The sequence below is a fragment of the Patagioenas fasciata genome, chromosome 2 (genome assembly GCF_037038585.1).
Source record: "Patagioenas fasciata isolate bPatFas1 chromosome 2, bPatFas1.hap1, whole genome shotgun sequence".
NCBI lineage: Eukaryota > Metazoa > Chordata > Aves > Columbiformes > Columbidae > Patagioenas > Patagioenas fasciata.
Window position 1 is genome coordinate 169,821,290 of NC_092521.1, and position 23,366 is coordinate 169,844,655.

The 23,366-nt window shown below is 52.4% G+C and overlaps 1 protein-coding gene across 8 annotated transcripts in view; it reads left to right on the forward strand.

The window, feature by feature from the left end:
* Nucleotides 1-23,366, forward strand: part of SMARCD3 (SWI/SNF related BAF chromatin remodeling complex subunit D3) — a 96,485-nt gene that overhangs the window by 64,567 nt on the left and 8,552 nt on the right. For 7 of the 8 annotated variants that reach the window (XM_065829773.2, XM_065829771.2, XM_065829772.2 and 4 more), the window contains 6 exons: nt 2,595-2,717; nt 5,087-5,182; nt 5,672-5,773; nt 9,142-9,303; nt 17,803-17,900; nt 19,603-19,738. In XM_065829773.2, coding sequence (XP_065685845.1) covers nt 2,595-2,717; nt 5,087-5,182; nt 5,672-5,773; nt 9,142-9,303; nt 17,803-17,900; nt 19,603-19,738 — 717 coding nt within the window. The remainder of the gene's footprint in view (nt 1-2,594; nt 2,718-5,086; nt 5,183-5,671; nt 5,774-9,141; nt 9,304-17,802; nt 17,901-19,602; nt 19,739-23,366) is intronic. The other variant, XM_065829777.2, reaches the window with a different exon arrangement.

Here is a 23,366-nt window from a genome sequence, read left to right on the forward strand (position 1 = left end):
CGACGTTACCGTGGGGCGCAGGAGTGCTCACACGTGAACTGAGTGCGGTGAGGTTGGGTGCGTGTCTTCACACAAGGACACTTCGTGGTCTGTGTGGTGGCTGTAAAACCCTAGCCAGTGCCATTTTGGTTTTGTCCTTCCCTGAGCTCAGTTTTGACTCTCGGCGTCACCTCTGGGCTGACTTCTTCAAGACATCCTTGTGACAGCAGCACAGCTGTGGCTGCTGGAGTAGATCCCTGCAGGAGGATTCAGACTCTGCTCTTGGGTGTCTTGATCGGGTGGGATGGCAGCGTCCCACAGCTGACCGGAGGAAGGTCACGGTGGAGGAGGAGCCTTCTGGTCCAAGGAACATGTTCGTTTGTGGAGCTGCGGTTCTCATGTTTTGCTGGAGTTCTCTGAATGTATTTTCGTTACCACCACTCAAAGTGTGTGTTAGCAGTGTGGGTGATAAGCGTGTGCTGGGCAAGCTCGAGTGCCGTCATCTGGCTTGGCACTGGATGGCATCACACTCAGCCAGCATGCCCTGGGCAGAGCTGCTCCCCGGTGCCTTTGATGGGGAGCGATGGTGCTGGAGCACGAACCGTGTGTAAGGAGGAGGAGGTGGTGAGAGGTCTGGGAAGGGCAGAGAGAAGGAAGAAAGGAGCAGCGGCCCCGTAGAGAGCAGGCAGGAGGTGGAGGTGTCGGAACAGCTTCAGAAGGGCAGCTGTGCGGGCTGGAGTGTCCCTGGCCTGTACGGTGACGCACAGAGGACACGTTGGGCTGCTCCAGCTGTGTTCACGGACAAACGCCCTGCTCACAGTTTTTTTTAGACTGCTGTTGGTTTAGATTTATTTACTCCATTTTACCCAGAAAATATGATTTTTTCTTCGTTATGTTCCCTTATTCTGCTTTACATTCTAACACAGATTTTTATTAAATTCAAAGCCCATTTGGTGTTGGGTCCTCTTGCTGTGCAGTTGATCTGTTTGACTGAGTTCCTGGCTATTTGTTATATGTCAGAAACAAGGATCTCTCTGTGGTTACATTGGGAAGATGATCATTGCCTTAATAGTGTAGCAAATCTGCGGTACCTTTAGGGCCAAAACCTGCCGACAGGCCCAGGGTACAGGCTCCAGTGCTGTTGTTGGACAGAGCGTCTTCACTCAGCAGGGACCGAGGGCCGAGCGCTCCACAGTACTCACAGGTTGTCAGTGCTGTTTGTGGCATGTTCGAGGCAAGGGATAAATGTTTTTTATCTAAAATCGAGCTGTGTAGAAAGCAGGGCAAAAGATAGCTGTAGAGGGAGCCATTACTTAAGGAGTTTTATTCATAATTATTCTGAGTTACTTTGGAATGACAGTGAGGGAAGAAGTGGCTGATTTATAGGGGTTACAGTGAAGAACGGATTAAATTTGAGGAAGAAAATTTGTTGTGTAGAAGAAAACTCTTTAAGTTGGAGGGAGAGATGTGGGAGAAACAAACAAACCCCAGGCGGACTCTGTCGGAGCAGTGGGCGTGCAGGGAACACACCAGGAGTTCGCGGGGGTGCATCGGGCTTGTGCGCAGCTCGGAGAAACAGTAGGGGTTGGCAAAAGGAAACACAGAGCGTCGGGGAGGGGATCGCGCGTTCGGCAGCCGGGTCGGACGCCGTCACCTGCCGGGTTCTAGGAGGACTGTCGAGGAGGCTGGAGCCCAAAGCCAGCACAGAGGAGGACAGCTAAAATACTCGGATGTGAGTAAGGATGTTACTGCAGAGGGTGATCCTGGTGATGAAATGTCACACCTCGGGGACACAGACTCGGTTCCTTTGTGAATATGGGGAGACGGGAGGAGAAGAGGGGTTTCCAGGGCAAAGGGGAGAGTGCAGATAGTGTCTTTGGGAATGGAAGTGGTGATACAAACCTGAGATATCAGGAGAGTATCCACGAGGAAAGAAGAAAAGCTGCTGATGTATATAGATACAGGTTTTCAAATAATTTAGGTGGGGATAAAATTTAGCAACAGTGCATAAAATGTGCAAGTTAATTTGAAGAGTTGTGAATCAGAAATGGGAATTCCTTCACAAATCCTCCACAGCAGATATTCGTGTGTGTGCAGGAGGGCTGTTAGGAGGCTCTGTGTGATGGTGAAGGTGGGCAGAGGTGTGCCTGGTGTGTAATCAGTTGTACTTGGGACCGACATTCACAAATCTGAACCGATGCAGCTGTGGCAGACGTTCACGTAGCAGGAGGTTTGCAGCTGAGTCTTAGCAGTCTGGCCGGGGTCTGCTCAGGAAGGGCATCACATCGTGCTTTCCTTACAGTGGTTTCTCAAACAGCTAATCCAGAAACACGGGGTATTCGGTGTGACGGGCTCGGCCCCGCCGCCTCCTGCCTTTCCTCACTCAGAGCGGACCTCGGCACGTTCGTACGGCCAATAGTCTTGAAAGGAGATTTCAGATCCAGGTCTTCAGTGTATTTTCTTATACATAACCAAATCTTAAATTCTAGTATAAGCTGGTACAACTGTACTAAACATGCAGATTCTCTAATAAATGCGTAACAGTCACCTTGCCCATGGCTTCCTTGGGTCTTGGACTTAAACTGGATCTGTTCTTTTCTTTATTTGTGTAACAGCAAAAGCGGAAACTGAGACTTTACATCTCCAACACGTTTAATCCCGCCAAGTCCGATGCCGATGACTCTGATGGCAGCATTGCTTCCTGGGAGCTGCGCGTGGAGGGGAAGCTGCTGGATGACGTATGACTTACCTGGGCTTCACTGGGGCTGGCGGGGACTAGGGGTTGTCCTGAGGGTGCTGGGCTTGATTGGGGATCAGCTCAGACAAGACATCCTGAACGGCAGCGTTGCCTTGGTGCTGCTGGGAGGGTGCCATGTCCAACCAGAGTGACGAGTGAGGCCACGATGGGAATGTCAGGGAGGGGCAGGAAGGACAGCAGGAAATGGGGCACAGACATAAGGACAGGACAGGCTGGGGGAGGTGGAGAGAACAGGCCTGGGATGATTCCCTTAAAAAATATGGCCAGGTTCAGGTCACGAGAGGTGTGATAAACCAGGTCTACAGCAGGCATTGCATTTTGCGAGGAGTAGGATAACAAGGAGAAGTGAGTAGCTCATAGAATCATGGAGTCGTTTGGTTGGAAAGGACCCCTAAGATCATTGAGTGCAACTGTGAACGTAACACTGCCAAGTCCACCACTAAACCACATCCATAAGCACCATGTCTACACATGTTCTGAACCCCTCCAGGGATGGTAACTCCAGCACTGCCCTGGGCAGCCTGTTCCAATGCCCCACAGCCCTTTGGGGAAGAAATTGTTCCCAGATCCAACCTCAACCTCCCCTGGTGCAACTTGAGGCCGTTTCTTTGTGTCCCTGTCTCCCCTCAGCTCCTGTTCTCCAGCTGAACCCCCCAGGTCCCTCAGCCGCTCCCATCACACTTGTGCTCCAGCCCCTCACCAGCTCCGTTCCCTTCTCTCCGCTCACTCCAGCACCTCAAGCCCTTTCTTGGTGTGAGGCGCCAAAACTGCCCCAGGATTGGCGGTTTGTCCTCCCCAGGTCCCAGCACAGGGACGGTCACTGCCCTGGGCTGCTGGCCACACCAGTGCTGGTCCCAGCCAGGATGCTGTGGCCTCTTGGCCACTGGGCACCCGCTGGCTCGTGTTCAGCCGCTGGCACCAACACCCCAGGCCCTTTTCCAGCCGCTCTTCCCCAGCTGCAGCGTCCGTGGGGTTGTTGTGACCCCAGTGCAGGACCCGGCGTTGGCCTTGGTGACCCTCAGACAATTGGCCTCGACCATCAATCCAGCAGGGCCAGATCTCTCTGTATGGCCTCCCCGCCCTCAGCACATCAACACTCCACCTGCTGGGTGTTGTCTGCAAACTCACTGGGGGGGCACTCGGTCCCCTCATCCAGATCATCGATAAAGATATGGTTTTTATTCATAGGGAGGGCAAGAGGATGAATGGATGGTCAGAGCCAGGATGGAAGAAAACTGTCATTACTCTGAAGTCCTCAGAAACCTCAGTGACGGATTTAACTTTCCTCAGGGAAGGCTGGACTTTCCTAGTAAAGGTGTCAGCTATTTGAATAGGCTTCACCAGCTAAGTACGATAAATAGATGGAGAACCATGGGTGCATGGAGTGGGCAGAGCTTTCAAGGCATATCTGTCTGTCTGGAGATAACTACATGAATCAGAATCATAGTCTTGTTGAAGGGTGAAGAAGTGACAAAGTCTGATGTCTGGACATTGATGTTAGACAAATTCATTTTAGAAATTAGAGCCTATATTTTAAGAAAGAAAGATTCTTTGTTGGAACAAAATAGTGTCTCAAGTACTGGCAAATTTTAAATCAAAGACAGGGTGAGAGAGCCGGGGTGTCCAGCCTGGGGAAGAGGAGGCTCCAGGGAGACCCCATTGCAGCCTCCAGTATCTAAAGGGGCTCACGAGAGAGATGGAGAGAGACTTTTACAAGGGCAGGTAGTGATGGGAAAAGGGTCTGGGCAGCACGGTCTGGTGGAAGGTGACCCTGCCCTGGGACGAGGTGATCATTGAAGGTCCCTTCCGACCCAAACCGTTCTGTGAATCTGTGATTTCTAAAAGATGTTCTGTTTAACAAAGAAGAAATTAATTGAAATCCTCTGTACTGCATTCTGTGGAAAGTCAGATTATACGATTATAGAGCTCCCAGTGTTTAATTGACAGTGTGAGCTGTGTAATAATCAGTGGATATGGATAATTAAATGGAAAGGCAGAATGTAAAAGGAAATACTTTCACTTAGTATGTGATTAATCTGAGAAATTTGCTGTCATCTGATACATCAAACAAAAACTGGCATTCATCAAAAACCCAAGCTGTTAAAATAAAAGGTATACAGCAACCTTAGAACCACAGAATGGTCTGGGCTTGAAGGGACCCTCAGAGATCACGTAGTCAAACCCACCTGCTGGGGGAAGAGATTTGTCAGAGGGAGAACGCAAGTAATTGATCACGTTTGTGATCCGTATGGGAACTAAGGACAGAGAAAGCGCGAGCCTGAGGAGGAAGCGGAGAGCACAAGCCGACGTGTGCAGGCCTAATGATTTCTGTTTCTCCCGATCATACAGCTCAGCAAGCAGAAACGGAAGTTTTCATCTTTTTTTAAGAGTTTGGTTATTGAACTGGACAAAGATCTTTATGGACCTGACAACCACCTCGTGGAGGTAAGGAGGCCGCGCAGCGCTGGCAGGCAGAGCCGGTGCTGGCACGGGTAAGGAGCCCTGTGCCCGCTGCCTGCCCTGTTCAGGATACCTTGCATTCATTTGCTCATTTAACGTATTTTCAGTGTTTTCAAAATCAGATTCTTTTTAAGAATGTTTGCTAACAAGATCTGTATAGTCTAAAACCATAACTACAGTAGTGATCAACTGCACATCTTGGAACAGAGTGCATGAAATGAAAAAATGTGTGCATTTTTCCGGATAATTAAAGCATACCAACAGCAGAACAGGTTGTGCACTAAAGCTGAATTGCAAGGGCAGAGCAAGAAATTATTGGGGGTGGGGGGAGTGTTTTGTTTCGTTTTGTTTAATTGCAAAATCTTCAGAAGGCTGGTACTTGTCTGGTTCTGCGCGGTGTTCTGTTGGAGATGCACCGCGATGGACGTCAGTCAGAAGGTGGCTGACCATCATGCCCGGTTTTGCCTCTGGCAGTGGCACAGAACTCCCACAACCCAGGAGACCGATGGCTTCCAGGTGAAAAGACCTGGCGATGTCAGCGTGCGGTGCACATTGCTCCTCATGTTGGACTACCAGGTCAGTGCTCTGCTTCTGGCGTGGAAAACACAGCTGTTGGGACACAGTGCAGCAGAACGAGTTCATCCTGTCACATACCTCAGAAACCAATGTACTCAGAATGTCACATAATCCATTGAGGTCAGAGTGATACCAGACTGCCAGATTATTTAAAACGTGAAGGGGGACATCAAGTAAGTTTCTGTTAGAGTCCAGCAGAATATTGTTCTTGGCACTATGATAATTAGTATTTTCGCTGCCCACCTGCAGAAAGAATATACATTTCCACTACTGGCTTCTTAGAGAATAGTCAGATAAGATGCACATGAGTTACGTGTGTGGTTTCATACAGAAATTCAAAGGAGTGGCTCTTGCTAGTGGTACCTGAACTACCTGTGCAGCTGTGGCAGCCTCTGAGAGCAAACTACACAGCTTTCCTGGTTTGTTAAGCTTAGTCACCTTGTCATCCTAATCTGGCATAAGACAACATTGCCCTGCAAGGGTTAGACTTGCTGTTACACTTAGGCCTTGTTAGGCATTCGTGCTTCTCTCTTTTGTCACTGTTAGTTCTGTTGTATTTGTGGATTGTGCACAAACAAGTCAGGGAACTGGTCCATTTGAAAGCTAACAAAGCTTCCTGCCACATCAGTTCTCTCATCCCCATCACAGGAAACAAAATAACCCCAATCACAGTGTGGTTTGTGTTGAAGGGCCCTTCCCAGCCCCCCTGCCATGACAGGGACATCTTCACCAGCTCAGGTTGCTCAGAGCCCGTCCAGCCTGGCCTGGGATGTCTCCAGGGATGGTTCATCCACCACCTCTCTGAGTACCTGGGCCAGGCTCTCACCACCCTCAGGGCAACAATTCCTTCCTCATATCCGGCCTGAATCTCCCTCCTTTAGTTTAAACCATCACCCTTGTCCCGTCACAACAGGCACTGCTCAACTCTGTCCCCGTCTTTCTTATCGGCCCCTTTTAAGCACAGAAAGGCCGCACTCAGGTCTCCCCAGAGCTTCTCTTCTCCAGCTGAACCCCCCAGCTCTCTCACCTGTCCCCAGCAGAGCTGTTCCAGCCTCGGGTCATTCCTGGGGCTCCTCTGGCCCCTCTGCAGCAGCTCCATGTGTGTCCTGTCTGGGGACCCAGCGCTGGACCAGCACTGCAGGGGGTCTCACAGAGCGGGGCAGAGGGGCAGGATCCTCCAAACCTGCTGGTGACACAGCCCAGGACTCGGGTGGTTTCTGGGCTGCTGGCGCACATGGTGGCTCATGTCCCATCTGTCACCCCTGCGCCCCAAGTCCTTCTCCTGGGGCTGCTCTCAACCCCTCCATCCCCAGCCTGGACCAGTACCAGGGTTGCCCTGACCGGGGTGCAGGACCTGGCACTTGGCCTTGTTGAACCTTGTGAGCTCCACATGGCCCCACTGCTCCAGCCTGTCCAGGTCGCTCTGGTTGGCATCTCATCCCTCAGGACTGCACCACTCAGCTTGGTGTCACCTGCAAACGCGGTGAGGGTGCACTTGATCCCCCTGTCTTTGTCACTGGTGAAGATGTTAAACAGTACTGGTCCCAGTATAGACCTCTGAGGGTTACCACTTGTCACTGATGTCCATCCAGACATGGTGCCACCCTCTGGATGTGAACAGCCAGCCAATTCCTCATCCACTGAACAGTCCGCCCGTCACAGCCATATCTCTCCAAGATGTGGGGGACTATGTCAAAGGCTTTACGGAAGCCCAGACAGCCAACATCTGTAGCCCTTCCGTTGTCTGCTGATGCAGTTACTGGTGTGTTCAAGCAGGCCTTGCCCTGGGTGAAGCTGTGCTGGTTGTCTGGAATCAGCGCCCTGTCCTCCATGTCCGTAGCGCAGCCTCCAGCAGGATCTGTTCCGTGATCTCCCCGGGCACAGAGGTGAGGCTGACAGGCCGGGAGTTACCGGGGTCCTCCTTCCTACCCTTTATAAAATGAGTCACCAGGGACGGCCAGGACTTCCCAGGTGTCACGGACAGTGGCTTGGCAGCCACACCAGCCAGTTCCCTCAGGACTCTGGGGGCGTCTCATTGGGTGTCATAGCTTTATGTATGTTCAGGTTCCTCAGGTGGTCGCAAACCTGAACAATAGGCAAAATTACATTATTCTGCCTTGGGATACAATATAAAAGAGGTTCCTGGGCACAGTTTCAGACTGGTTTAAGATGTTGCAAGGCTAAGCTGCTCCAAAACGCACTCTGGTTTCAGCTGTGGGTGTGCACTGCCGCAGTCTCCATTCTCGTGGCACAAGCGGTGGAGATTTGCAGTCGTGGAGCTCACCAATCTGACTGAAACCATCCCTGAAAGAAACGGTGCTGTCTGAGGGAAAGGGATGGAAATGGACTGCGGAGAGGAGACGGGGTCTCTCTCGTCAATGCAGCTCAGTCTCAGATACGTTTTGATTGTTTAAGAACTCATTCTGTGCCATTCTCTTTCCCCTCCATGCAAACAGCATCTGTCCAGGATAAAGATACTCCATTTTATGTTAACAGAGAGAAAATTGTCTTATTTTTAGGGAGCGTATGAGCTTACTGAAATGCTGCTATAGCCAGTGAGAATTCTTATTGCTAAGACAATATAGTGATGTTTGTTGTGCTCACCATTGTTATAAATTCATGCTTTAAAACAGATGTTCTGTTATCCTTAAGTCTTGTTACAAAGCTGGCTTTGGGTGATCTAGCACCCAACAGAGTAATCCTTGCCTAATGATGTGGCAAATATTAAACTCGATTATGGGTGCACACTTGAGGAGGCACCAAATTCCGAGGTATCTAAGGAATGTGTATTACTGGAGATGCAGAACAGGGTAGTTGAAGAGTTGTATCACAAAGGTCAGGACAATAGATATATTCCATTGATCAGTTGTGGTTGGGTAAATTTTCTGGTAGGCAGCAGAATGGTGGAAACGTGCCTGAAAACCAGATCTAAGGTACTTTTCTGATGTGAGGCAGCTGAGCAGTTATTAGCAACAGCAGAGGCCTCATCCTGACCTCATTACCACTGCCTGTGGTCAACCTCGAGTAGCTCAGACCATCCTTTTCCTTCTCCTGCTGCTAAAGTGTTGAAAAGCAAAATGCTTTCCTGAGTCTGCATGCAGGTTGTTGTTATCTAAAGCGTGTGACACAGGCAGCGTGGGCAGCACACGGGGAGTGTCCCTCTTCCTTTTCAGACCCCAGCCATGGTTCATGCAGAGCACCGACAGTGTTACACAGCCGAGCAACCTGTGATTTGCCGTGTGCCAGCGAACAGGGAGCCGCTTCCGAGGAGCACAGTCCCTGAGAACCAAAGCTGGACCTTGGCACCTGTGTATCTGCTTTTCTCTCTCCATCTCTGCCATCTCCATCTCCTCCTCTTTCTGTTGCAGCCTCCGCAGTTTAAACTGGACCCGCGGTTAGCCCGGCTGCTGGGGATACACACGCAGACCCGATCCGCCATCATCCAGGCGCTCTGGCAGTACATCAAAACAAACAAGCTGCAGGACTCCCACGACAAGGAATACATCAACTGCGACAAGTACTTCCAGCAGGTAACTCCCTTCTGGACGCAGTAGCTCTTCAGAGGCAAACTGTAATATACATTTGCGAATTTTGGATGAATGAAAATCACTGATTTTCGATATCTGCAGTACTGAATGGCTTTCAACAGTCGCTACGACTAATGTACTGGGCAGCCTTCGTATGTACTGGTGTCAGAGACCACATCCAGTGGTTCAGCGCCACGTGAGTTGCGGCCTGTCCAGTAATTGTTTCACTGTATTGATTTACTGTTTTTTTACCCCAATGTATCATTCTCTACTAAGAAACATAGAATAATCTGCTGATTCTGATTGCCAAATCACATGTGGACCTGGTTTTTTCCCTTCTCTTTCTCTGTTCATGAAGGGCAGAAGACATGGGGGATATCATTAGAAAAGCTATTTTTCCCTAAGTCTGCTTTATGTTGTAAAATACCCTCAATGATCTCCATGATGTTTTGAAAGTAGCACGTTAAGACTTAAGGTTTTCCACAGTGACCTCTAGAATTAAACAAGAAGGCCACTTAAAGGCATCTCTGCCTTTTCCGTAAATATTATTATATTTATTTTGTAAAGGCAATGTGAACTGAGGTATCACTATCCTAATTTGCTTTGGTTTTCTGTAGCTTCAGGCTTACCCAATTTATTTTGACAGTACCTGGAGGTAGTTTGTGAGATAACCCTGTTTGGGGAAGGTACTTGCAGTTATAATAAGGGAACAGTGTTTTGTGAGCATTGGAAGGAAATGTCGCAATGAAAGTTGAGTCCTAGTTTTCTTCTTAAACTTTGATTTTCTGTTATTAATTTGCCCTTCCATCGTTTAAAGTGACCAGTGCTTGAAATAAAGGCAGCACTGTTTTTTTCCACGTTTGAAAATATAGAATAATTGAGATTCATGGGTAGTGATATGTATTATATAGTCATAGGCACGTCATTGTTTGGGTTTTTTTTAAGAATTGCAGCATGGTCTCTTTCATATATAGTGAAAATTCAATCTTAAAACCTCATAAGAATTTTTGGCAAAATTAGGGAGCTGTTTGCTGTGTTTCTGAGGTGATTTGGTTTCCATTCTCTGTTCATCTTTAGCCAGTTTTCTTTGTGCCGGCCTGATGACGAGATGGAAAGGGGATGTGACAGAGATCTGAAAAATCATTAGCAGGATGGAAAAGATAAGCAGGAGTCATTATCATTTATTTTAGTTAGAGGCCATCAACTGAAACTGGCAGGTGGCAAATAAAAAACAAACAGAAGGCACTGAGCACAGTTAAAGTTCAGAGCTCCTTGTCGCAGGACATGACAAATGCTAAAAGTGTATGTGGGTCCCAAAAGTGACAAACCCATGGAAAAACTACTGGGCAGTTAGAAATGCAAAGTAACTGCAGTGGGCTGAGAGGAGCAGGTTCCTGCTCTGGAGACCGAGCCCCGCTCCCTGCAGGAGCTGGTCCGTCTGGAATGGTTTCATAAGAACAGTGCTTGAACAGCTTTAAACCATAAAGGGGAGTGATTTGAGTGTTTGGGTGTCTCCGGCAGAATTGTCCTGAGCAGCTGATCTGGCTTTCACAGCTGAGGTTGGTACTCAGGACAATGAATCCCATTCAGTCCAGTGAAACATTTTGTGATGAGGTTTTTGTTTTTCACCCTAGAACTCTAGGATTGAGATACGGAGGGTAAATGAATTGGGTGAGGAATGCCGTCCGGTCTGACGGTATTTCTGTAGACTGTGTCGTTTTGGGTGTGTAACCCCTGGGAAAGGAGAGGTCGTAGCTGGAGAGCGCAGAGCGCTGGGCGGAGCAGCACGTAGCGCAGCGGGGCACCCAGCGCTCCCCGAGCGGGGACAGCGCCAGGATGTCCCTCTTCTCACTGGCGTGCCAGCTTTCCAAATCCCGCCTGGCGTGCCCTGTCCACAGCCAGTGACACACCGCAGAGCGTTACCTCACGCACAGAACCCCGGCAGCACACGGGCTTTGTAATGCAGGCCAGGAACTCGAGCTAAGCAGGAGTGTGAGAAGCTTTGGGGAAATCCCATCCAGCCTTAGTTCCTAAATGCCCATCCAGCCTTAGTTCCTGGTCCCCCCTTCTCTCACTACTGTGTGTGTCCTTGCTCCTTTTTCCCTTCCTGAAGCTCTTGGGCACCCACATGAGTTTGAGGTGAGGGCTGAGGTGAGGGCTGAGGTGAGGGCTGAGGTGAGGGGCTGAGGTGAGGGGCTGAGGTGAGGGCTGAGGTGAGGGGCTGAGGTGAGGGGCTGAGGTGAGGGCTGAGGTGAGGGCTGAGGTGAGGGCTGAGGTGAGGGGCTGAGGTGAGGGGCTGAGGTGAGGGCTGAGGTGAGGGGCTGAGGTGAGGGCTGAGGTGAGGGCTGAGGTGAGGGCTGAGGTGAGGGGCTGAGGTGAGGGGCCGAGGTGAGGGGCCGAGGTGAGGGCTGAGGTGAGGGGCTGAGGTGAGGTCTGAGGTGAGGGCTGAGGTGAGGGCTGAGGTGAGGGGCCGAGGTGAGGGGCTGAGGTGAGGGGCCGAGGTGAGGGGCCGAGGTGAGGGGCCGAGGTGAGGGCTGAGGTGAGGGGCTGAGGTGAGGGCTGAGGTGAGGGCTGAGGTGAGGGGCCGAGGTGAGGGCCTAGGTGAGGGCTGAGGTGAGGGCTGAGGTGAGGGGCTGAGGTGAGGGCTGAGGTGAGGGGCCGAGGTGAGGGCTGAGGTGAGGGCTGAGGTGAGGGGCTGAGGTGAGGGCCGAGGTGAGGGGCCGAGGTGAGGGGCCGAGGTGAGGGGCCGAGGTGAGGGGCCGAGGTGAGGGGTTGAGGTGAGGGGCTGAGGTGAGGGGCTGAGGTGAGGGGCCGAGGTGAGGGGCCGAGGTGAGGGGCCGAGGTGAGGGGCCGAGGTGAGGGCTGAGGTGAGGGCTGAGGTGAGGGCTGAGGTGAGGGGCTGAGGTGAGGGGCTGAGGGTGAGGGGCTGAGGTGAGGGGCTGAGGTGAGGGGCTGAGGTGAGGGCTGAGGTGAGGGGCTGAGGTGAGGGGTTGAGGTGAGGGGCTGAGGTGAGGGGCTGAGGTGAGGGCTGAGGTGAGGGGCTGAGGTGAGGGCTGAGGTGAGGGGTTGAGGTGAGGGGTTGAGGTGAGGGCTGAGGTGAGGGGCTGAGGGTGAGTGCTGAGGTGAGGGGCTGAGGTGAGGGGCTGAGGTGAGGGCTGAGGTGAGGGGTTGAGGTGAGGGGTTGAGGTGAGGGCTGAGGTGAGGGGCTGAGGGTGAGGGGCTGAGGTGAGGGGCTGAGGTGAGGGCTGAGGTGAGGGGCTGAGGTGAGGGCTGAGGTGAGGGCTGAGGTGAGGGGCTGAGGTGAGGGCTGAGGTGAGGGCTGAGGTGAGGGCTGAGGTGAGGGGCTGAGGTGAGGGCTGAGGTGAGGGCTGAGGTGAGGGGCTGAGGTGAGGGCTGAGGTGAGGGGCTGAGGTGAGGGCTGAGGTGAGGGCTGAGGTGAGGGCTGAGGTGAGGGGCCGAGGTGAGGGGCCGAGGTGAGGGGCCGAGGTGAGGGGCCGAGGTGAGGGGTTGAGGTGAGGGGCCGAGGTGAGGGGCCGAGGTGAGGGGCCGAGGTGAGGGGTTGAGGTGAGGGGCCGAGGTGAGGGGCCGAGGTGAGGGGCCGAGGTGAGGGGCCGAGGTGAGGGGCCGAGGTGAGGGGCCGAGGTGAGGGCTGAGGTGAGGGGCCGAGGTGAGGGGCCGAGGTGAGGGGCCGAGGTGAGGGGCCGAGGTGAGGGGTTGAGGTGAGGGGCCGAGGTGAGGGGCCGAGGTGAGGGGCCGAGGTGAGGGGCCGAGGTGAGGGCTGAGGTGAGGGCTGAGGTGAGGGGCCGAGGTGAGGGGCCGAGGTGAGGGGTTGAGGTGAGGGGCCGAGGTGAGGGGCCGAGGTGAGGGGCCGAGGTGAGGGGCCGAGGTGAGGGGTTGAGGTGAGGGGCCGAGGTGAGGGGCCGAGGTGAGGGGCCGAGGTGAGGGGCCGAGGTGAGGGGCCGAGGTGAGGGCTGAGGTGAGGGGCTGAGGTGAGGGGCCGAGGTGAGGGGCCGAGGTGAGGGGTTGAGGTGAGGGGCCGAGGTGAGGGGCCGAGGTGAGGGGCCGAGGTGAGGGGCCGAGGTGAGGGGTTGAGGTGAGGGGCCGAGGTGAGGGGCCGAGGTGAGGGGCCGAGGTGAGGGGCCGAGGTGAGGGCTGAGGTGAGGGGCTGAGGTGAGGGCTGAGGTGAGGGCTGAGGTGAGGGGCTGAGGTGAGGGCTGAGGTGAGGGGCTGAGGTGAGGGCTGAGGTGAGGGGCTGAGGTGAGGGCTGAGGTGAGGGCTGAGGTGAGGGGCTGAGGTGAGGGCTGAGGTGAGGGCTGAGGTGAGGGGCTGAGGTGAGGGCTGAGGTGAGGGGCTGAGGTGAGGGCTGAGGTGAGGGGCTGAGGTGAGGGCTGAGGTGAGGGGCTGAGGTGAGGGGCTGAGGTGAGGGCTGAGGTGAGGGGCTGAGGTGAGGGCTGAGGTGAGGGGTTGAGGTGAGGGGTTGAGGTGAGGGCTGAGGTGAGGGGCTGAGGGTGAGTGCTGAGGTGAGGGGCTGAGGTGAGGGGCTGAGGTGAGGGGCTGAGGTGAGGGGCTGAGGTGAGGGCTGAGGTGAGGCCTGAGGTGAGGGCTGAGGTGAGGGCTGAGGTGAGGGCTGAGGTGAGGGCTGAGGTGAGGGGCTGAGGTGAGGGCTGAGGTGAGGGCTGAGGTGAGGGGTTGAGGTGAGGGCTGAGGTGAGGGCTGAGGTGAGGGGCTGAGGTGAGGGGCTGAGGTGAGGGGCTGAGGTGAGGGGTTGAGGTGAGGGGTTGAGGTGAGGGCTGAGGTGAGGGGCTGAGGTGAGGGGCTGAGGTGAGGGGTTGAGGTGAGGGGCTGAGGTGAGGGGCTGAGGTGAGGGGTTGAGGTGAGGGGCTGAGGTGAGGGGTTGAGGTGAGGGCTGAGGTGAGGGGCTGAGGTGAGGGGCTGAGGTGAGGGGCTGAGGTGAGGGGCTGAGGTGAGGGCTGAGGTGAGGGGTTGAGGTGAGGGGCTGAGGTGAGGGGTTGAGGTGAGGGCTGAGGTGAGGGGCTGAGGTGAGGGGCTGAGGTGAGGGGCTGAGGTGAGGGGTTGAGGTGAGGGGCTGAGGTGAGGGCTGAGGTGAGGGGCGGAGGTGAGGGGCGGAGGTGAGGGCTGAGGTGAGGGGCTGAGGTGAGGGCTGAGGTGAGGGGCTGAGGTGAGGGGCTGAGGTGAGGGGCTGAGGTGAGGGGCCGAGGTGAGGGCTGAGGTGAGGGCTGAGGTGAGGGCTGAGGTGAGGGGTTGAGGTGAGGGGCTGAGGTGAGGGCTGAGGTGAGGGCTGAGGTGAGGGGCTGAGGTGAGGGGCTGAGGTGAGGGGCTGAGGTGAGGGGTTGAGGTGAGGGGCTGAGGTGAGGGGTTGAGGTGAGGGGCTGAGGTGAGGGGCTGAGGTGAGGGGCTGAGGTGAGGGGTTGAGGTGAGGGGCTGAGGTGAGGGGTTGAGGTGAGGGGCTGAGGTGAGGGGTTGAGGTGAGGGGCTGAGGTGAGGGGCTGAGGTGAGGGGCTGAGGTGAGGGGCTGAGGTGAGGGCTGAGGTGAGGGGTTGAGGTGAGGGGCTGAGGTGAGGGGTTGAGGTGAGGGCTGAGGTGAGGGGCTGAGGTGAGGGGCTGAGGTGAGGGGCTGAGGTGAGGGGCTGAGGTGAGGGGTTGAGGTGAGGGGCTGAGGTGAGGGCTGAGGTGAGGGGCTGAGGTGAGGGCTGAGGTGAGGGGCTGAGGTGAGGGCTGAGGTGAGGGGCTGAGGTGAGGGGCTGAGGTGAGGGGCTGAGGTGAGGGGCCGAGGTGAGGGCTGAGGTGAGGGGCTGAGGTGAGGGCTGAGGTGAGGGGCCGAGGTGAGGGGCTGGATGGAGCTCAGTGTGCAGAGCTGAGTGGAATTCCACAGACACCTCTGCCAAGTGTCAGAATTCAGAACTGAAATAGAGCGAGCTGCAGGCTTGGTAGATTTGATTACTTCCTGGCTCTTTAGAAACTAACTGACTGAATTCCTGGGTGCAAGTAAGTCCAGAAAATGAGGCAGATTTTAGAATTGATGGAGAAGGATCCTTTTCTCTTTGGAAAATCTGTTTGCATCAGCTGGGACATTTGAAATCCACTGTGTTACAACCAAAAGCAAGGAAGAAGGTCCAAAGGTATTTCAAAAGCCAGGGCAGGCTTCCAGGTACTTCTGCTACCAAATTCCCTCTCTCCAGAAAGTCCCGTATTTCAGAGGGCACTCTGTCAGAGGAGGCACAGCGCCCTGGTCGGCAGCCTGACTCCACGTGCCGTTCCACAGCCCAGCAGCCCGTTCTCCCAGCCCACCTGCGTCCTTTGGCGCTGCAGGCAGCGTGTCCTCGTGTCACACACACAGCGCTGCAGGCAGCGTGTCCTCGTGTCACACACACAGCGCTGCAGGGCAGCGTGTCCTCGTGTCGCACACACAGCGCTGCAGGCAGCGTGTCCTCGTGTCACACACAGAGCGCTCAGGGCAGCGTGTCCTCGTGTCACACACACAGCGCTGCAGGCAGCGTGTCCTCGTGTCACACACACAGCGCTGCAGGCAGCGTGTCCTCGTGTCACACACACAGCGCTGCAGGGCAGCGTGTCCTCGTGTCACACACACAGCGCTGCAGGCAGCATGTCCTCGTGTCACACACACAGCGCTGCAGGCAGCGTGTCCTCGTGTCACACACACAGCGCTCAGGGCAGCGTGTCCTCGTGTCACACACACAGCGCTGCAGGCAGCGTGTCCTCGTGTCACACACAGAGCGCTCAGGGCAGCGTGTCCTCGTGTCACACACACAGCGCTGCAGGCAGCGTGTCCTCGTGTCACACACACAGCGCTGCAGGCAGCGTGTCCTCGTGTCACAGACACAGCGCTGCAGGCAGCGTGTCCTCGTGTCACACACACAGCGCTGCAGGCAGCGTGTCCTCGTGTCACACACAGCGCTGCAGGCAGCGTGTCCTCGTGTCACACACACAGCGCTGCAGGCAGCGTGTCCTCGTGTCACACACACAGCGCTGCAGGCAGCGTGTCCTCGTGTCACACACACAGCGCTGCAGGCAGCGTGTCCTCGTGTCACACACACAGCGCTGCAGGCAGCGTGTCCTCGTGTCACACACAGCGCTGCAGGCAGCGTGTCCTCGTGTCACACACACAGCGCTGCAGGCAGCGTGTCCTCGTGTCACACACACAGCGCTCAGGGCAGCGTGTCCTCGTGTCACACACACAGCGCTGCAGGCAGCGTGTCCTCGTGTCACAGACACAGCGCTGCAGGCAGCGTGTCCTCGTGTCACAGACACAGCGCTCAGGGCAGCGTGTCCTCGTGTCACACACACAGCGCTGCAGGCAGCGTGTCCTCGTGTCACACACACAGCGCTGCAGGGCAGCGTGTCCTCGTGTCACACACACAGCGCTGCAGGGCAGCGTGTCCTCGTGTCACACACACAGCGCTGCAGGCAGCGTGTCCTCGTGTCACACACACAGCACTCACGGCAGCGTGTCCTCGTGTCACACACACAGCGCTGCAGGCAGCGTGTCCTCGTGTCACACACACAGCGCTGCAGGGCAGCGTGTCCTCGTGTCACACACACAGCGCTGCAGGGCAGCGTGTCCTCGTGTCACACACACAGCGCTGCAGACAGCGTGTCCTCGTGTCACACACACAGCACTCACGGCAGCGTGCCCCAGTAAGACAAAAGGGCTGTAATAATTATAGTTCTGAAAACTCCCAGAGTGAGGAGTGTTGGAGGTTGATGGCGACGCACCGCAATTACCCACAGATAGTCGCAAAAACTACTGATTCTGATCCTTTTCAAAAGATTTATTTTCTAAATTCAATACATATTTAGCTTCTGAACCGCAGTAAAGAGAAGGAAACCATGAGGTGCTGGTTGGAGAGGAGTGGGTTCCTTTCACGAGGCTGTTTACATTCTGGGTAAAAATAAGTAAAACCATATTGACTTATTTTTCCTTTATTAAAAAAAAAAAAAAAAAAAAGAAAAAAAGCAAAACAAAACAAACAAAAAAGCAAATGGTTTTCAAATCCAAAAGTGTCTTTTTGTGTTTTTCTTCAGCACAAGATAATGCAGGAAACAGTCCTTGGGGGGAGAAAAGGCAGCAAACTGGTTTTGTATTTCCTCTGGTAAAAGAAAATATAATAATTAAGAAAGTTTCCTTTATGCCGTGCTGCCGCGAGCTGTTAGTGAGAGGAGAGCCCAGCTGACCCCGGTGTCCCACTGACATGGCCTGTGCCCCTCAGCAGTTAAACCACAGCTGGGAAACCTGAAACAGTCCTTGTCTGACACATCCGTCAACCGGCCTGGGCTGTAACTACAGCCACAGTTTGCAGGGACACAGGTGACCAAAAATCTGGTCTGTGCAAGGAGCCAGCATTATATTAATGGCTTCCAAAAGCACTTGACTTTTGAACTCTTGGTTTCTTCCTTTCTCATTTAATTGCAAGTTAGGTTTTGGGCAAGGATAACAGGATTTATGGATTTCTTGTATTGCAGATCTTTGACTGCCCACGGCTAAAGTTTTCTGAGATTCCTCAGAGACTCACTAACCTGCTGCTGCCACCAGACCCCATCGTGATAAACCACATCATCAGGTAAGTAGGTCGTCAGCTCAGCGCCGCTGTGTGCACAGCACCTGCTGTACAAACACAACATGCAGAGCAGCTAGAGTAGCGGGGACCACAGTCCTGTTCTTGTAACTCCCAGGTCAGTACCTCGGACTTCGTTGTGTGGTCACTTTCTGTGTTACTCTGGTCTGTATAATTCTGAATGAATTTCAGTAGAGAGGCACCAATTGTCTAGGAGAGTGGAAAAGTTCTTATTTTTATCCCTATTAGACTACCATTGAGAAAGTTGTTCAGGTTTCTTTCCTAAGGGGAGATAAACAAGAGTTTGAGTCCGCTTTGAGGGAAAAAAAGGAATTGAAATCCCTTCTACTGTGCATTATTCTGTGATTTTATGAACCTAAAAATTAATTACTTTCAATTCAGTGCCAGACTTCCAGATTTATTTTGGCTTAGCTTGAGACTGCAGAGACTTTATTAAGCACTATGGCCAGCAGCCCAGGGCAGTGACCGTCCCTGTGCTGGGACCTGGGGAGGCCAAACCGCCAATCCTGGGGGCAGTTTTGGGCCCCTCACACCAAGAAAGGCCTTGAGGTGCTGGAGTGAGTGGAGAGAAGGGAACAGAGCTGGTGAGGGGCTGGAGCACAAGTGTGATGGGAGCGGCTGAGGGACCTGGGGGATTCAGCTGGAGAACAGGAGCTGAGGGGAGACAGGGACACAAAGAAACGGCCTCAAGTTGCACCAGGGGAGGTTGAGGTTGGATGTGGGAACAATTTCTTCCCCAAAGGGCTGTGGGGCATTGGAACAGGCTGCCCAGGGCAGTGCTGGAGTCACCATCCCTGGAGGGGTTTAGAACATGTGTAGACATGGTGCTTATGGATGTGGTTTAGTGGTGGACTTGGCAGTGTTACGTTCACAGTTGGGCTCAATGACCTTAAGGGTCTTTTCCAACCTAAATGATTCTACAATGTGTTACCTATTACTGAAATCTCCTTCAGTACCAGGGGGTGGTAAATAGTTAATGTGATGTCAAAAACGTACCAGGACAAATCCTGGATATCGGAAGCCAATCAGTACTGACTGTAGTAGAGAATGGAGTTAATAGACCTGTGATACATTGGGAAGAGTCACTATAGCTTCTGTAACAGGAAGGCTGGACTGACTGTATTCTTTGAAGAATCAAGCAGGCAACTTTGCAAACCAAGTGGTGGTGCCCAAGTTCACTGCCACCTTCTAAGAAGTAGCTGGGAATCACTACAATGCTGCATAGCTGCGAAAAACGATTAACAGGACTAGGAATTATTAGAGAAGGAACTGATAACCACATAAAATGTCATTATGTGCTCACATCCAGAATGGTAGTGTATAGTTGTACTTGCCAAAAAAGATGCAGTCAAGCAAAAACCACACCAGAATGGTATTGCTGGGCATTGCTTTGGAGACCAGAGTTATAACAGGTCTCAGGAAGATGCTGGACAATTTAATGAACACTGTGTCTGTTAGTAGCTTCTAAAGTTGATGGTCTGGACAAAACCACCAGCTCAAAATTCTCTGAATGCTGGCCAGTGGAGGATGAGAGGCTATACTAGGATGTACAAATATATAAAGGTATCCCATGATTAAACTCCACAGCATCTGCAACATGCTTTATCAAAGTGTATTCTGGGCTGGATGGATATTTATTCTGGTTCATTTTGGCAGTTCTCATGGTCTTTTGTTATGCTCCCTGTAGTGTTGACCCCAACGATCAGAAGAAGACGGCTTGTTATGACATAGATGTAGAAGTTGAAGACCCACTAAAGGGACAGATGAGTAGTTTTCTTCTCTCAACAGCTAACCAACAGGAGATTACAGCATTGGACAACAAGGTACCAGCCCAGGAGTAAAGTATCACATGGCATATATACTTATTGTGTGCCTGCACATGGGTTTGGTGTCACATGTCGAGGACAGTAATGTTGTGGGACAGGGACTGCTCAGTCAGGTGTGCTCAGAGGTGAACTGGCCACATGCAATGGGAATGTAGAGGGGTCAGTGCTGCTCCTGCTTAGGTTTTGATCCAGGGCCTTGTGCGGTTATAGAGGTGATGGAAGCAGAGTTTCACAGGTAGTATAATGAGTCCCCTGGCATTCCAGAATCATCTGAACTGCTCAACTATAACTTTTTATTGAGAGGTCATGGTTTCTTGCTAAATTGCTGTAAGGCAAAGCTAATAGAATCTCATACCCAGATATGGTTTGTGCATGCATGGTGTTGCGTTAAGAGGATTAGTTTAGCAGCAGTTAGACTCCCTTGCATTCCAACATGTCCTCAGCATGTGCTCTGTGACCCTGGGGCGGCCGAGCTGAACCCTGAGTGATGCCCAGTTCCATCAGATAACCTCAGGTCAGCACTACGGGTCTGACTGTGCTCAACAGCTGCTGAGCTGAACCCCGAGTGATGCCCAGTTCCATCAGATAACCTCAGGTCAGCACTACGGGTCTGATTGTGCTCAACAGCTGCTGAGCTGAACCCCGAGTGATGCCCAGTTCCATCAGATAACCTCAGGTTAGCACTACGGGTCTGATTGTGCTCAACAGCTGCTGAGCTGAACCCCGAGTGATGCCCAGTTCCATCAGATAACCTCAGGTCAGCACTACAGGTCTGATTGTACATAACAACTGCTCCAGCATAATGCTGGATTCACACAATTGGATTCACTGATAGTGTGGGGCAGTTGTGACCACTGAATTTACACGCTTGCCCAGATTAATGAACAGTATAATATTGAAGTCTGAGTGCATTCAGTGAGAAATTCTCAGGACTAGATCCACAAATAATGAGGTTTATTAAAGCAACAGGTAAAGTTCTTTTAGATGGTACAACAGGTACATTTTCTTTAGATGCTGTTGATCAATACACTTTCTGAAAAAACACACTTTACTTGCAAAATACACTTTAGTTATAAGAAACACATATTAGCTGCAAGAAATAAATATTTGTACCCAATAAGTATGAATTCTAACATGACTATGTAGCACTATCAATGTGATTGCAAAACAAGCTTGAAGTCTGAGTGTCCGGGGAAAAGTTGGTATAACTGGGTGCGCAGATCTTTCCCAAGAGCGTCCCTTTGGGTGAAGATAGGCTCAGCCTATCTGATCCTCAGCTCAACCAGTCGACTGGTCCCAGAAGTCCTGTGATGCTGTTCCCTTGACTTGTCAGTGACGGTGTCTTCCCCACCTTCCTCTATTGTTAGGGTATTTTATACTAATTTCTATGTTTAGGTGGAGCTTGAGTGACTGTAAGTCATACATACCTTTGTTATTGATTGGTGTCAAAACTCTCGCTTCAGTTTTTAAGGTAAAAACTTCACTGCACTTGCTCAAAAGGGTGTGGGAGTCGGGTATCTCTTAAGATGGAGGTGTGTTCTGGTGTTTTGATGAGATTACAATGAGCAAATTTCATCCACCGGACAAATTTCTGGCTCGGTAACCACCATTTTGGATGGAACTGAACTTCTATCCTTTTTAATTGACAGCAGCTAAACCTCATATTTTGAACCTGGTGGCAGCTCTACCAGCTGGCTCCGTGCCTGCCCAGTTGCACGGGTGCTGGCCGCGGTCTCTCCTTGCCGCTCCCGTCCCCGAGCCCGTCACCGGTGGCACACGGGGCGTCCCCACGCGCGGCCGCCCAGGCCTGCCAGCCGGGGGGCCGAGAGCACAGAGAGCGGATTTGCCTGCCATGCAGCTGCCTTGTGTGCTGAGCATGGGGATATAACTTCATTCTCAATAAGTGTATCCTTGGTAATTAGTTTCAATAATTAGCCCCCTCAGCAATGATCCACACATGGTTGCAGAGCAGCTCTCTGCAGCAGGTGTGAATATGGAAAATGCATGGCAGAAAAGTCACCTGGAGCAGTCTGACAGACTCGTTCCAGCGTTCCCGAGGAGAACACCTTGCGCTGTTCGCGCAGCAGTCCCTGTCCCAGGGCAGTGCGGGCTCTGCAGGCCGCTCGAGGGGCTCGTGCCTGGGACACAGGGGGCAATGGCTGACGTGTCTTGCTGAGAGATGAGCAGAGGTGGCCTCTCCGAGCAAGGGAAGAAGGTGTGACATCGTGGGCCAGCAAGGATTCATGTGGCATACAACTGGGCCCAGTTTCTGTTTGTTTACCTCTAATACAAACTAATATGTTAAACTCTGTTTTTCATGCGATTTTAAAGGAGTTTGGACACTGGCAATCCTATGGATTCTGGTAACTCTTGCAGCATCTTTTGTTTTATGGCTCTTGAGAAAGGTCCTTTTGAGCACGGCGGCTGCTCGGCTGGTTGGTTCCCAGCCTACAAAGGCTGCACAGCTTGCACAGGACTGTGGTTAGTCCGGCTCACCTTTTCCCAGGTCCGTATCACCTTTTCTGAGCATTGATGAGAGCAGAGGGCTGTGACTAGTGACGTTGCTGAAATCAGCTCTGGGTAAACAGGCATTGCCTGCTGCATTGTTACAATCTGTGCCATTTATTGCAGCGCTGCCAGAGAGTCCTCTAGTGGAAACTCAGTGCGAGCCAGCACATCTCTCCCCAGCAGGGCTGCATGGTTCTCCCAAACAAGGCATCGTTTTAAGTTGGCAGCAGCTCTCTTCTGTTAACGTACCGTATAGTTGTGCCCGTTCTAGCAGCCTTGGTGGCACAGCCAGCTCTGGGGAGGGTTATTGTCTCCCATGTGCCTGGCCACATCTGCCACTTTGGCAGAACAGATGTATATGTGATACTAAATAATGGGTTTACAATCTCAAACTAGAATTTTTGAGGAACAGGGTAGCAATAGTTTGCTTTACTAAATGTGTATGTGCAAATGATTCTTAACTGTCCTCCCACTGACCATACTTGATTTTGGTATCCAGGATGATTGTAGGACCTTAGCTTCTCTTTGGAGTCTCCATTCTCTCTGCTGGTTAAATCTCATTTCTTTCTTAATATTTCTGAAGATAATCACTCACTTTCTATAAACCTTCCAAGCTTCTGATTTCTCATTGTTCACACTCTTTGTTTTGCAGCCATTGTGACTTAACAGCCTTTCTTCTAAGAAAAAGTCTACGAGTCATGGCTGCTAAGTGAATTCGTTTAACATGGACTTGATCAGGCAATCACTAGACATTTTAAGGATCACAGCAGAGTATTGAAGATATGATAATGATTAACCAGGGCAATAACTGCGTTCTTGCACTGGGCACTATTTAAAGACAGATTTATATAGCTCCTTTCATGAAAAATCCCAGACGTGACAGAAAGAGTGATTATAGACAGGAAATAACTACATTGTACAGTGACGTGGTAGCTCTTCAGTATTGTTTACCAGGTGCCATCCAGCAGATCAGCACGATAAGTGAAGACGACTCCTGTACGTGGTTGTGTTGCAGAGATACAAGTGAAACTTGAACGTAATTGCAGGATTAACTCCCTCTCTGAAAGGAAAAGCCATGGGGTCCTGCGCGGGTCTGCACGGGAAGAATTAACTAACA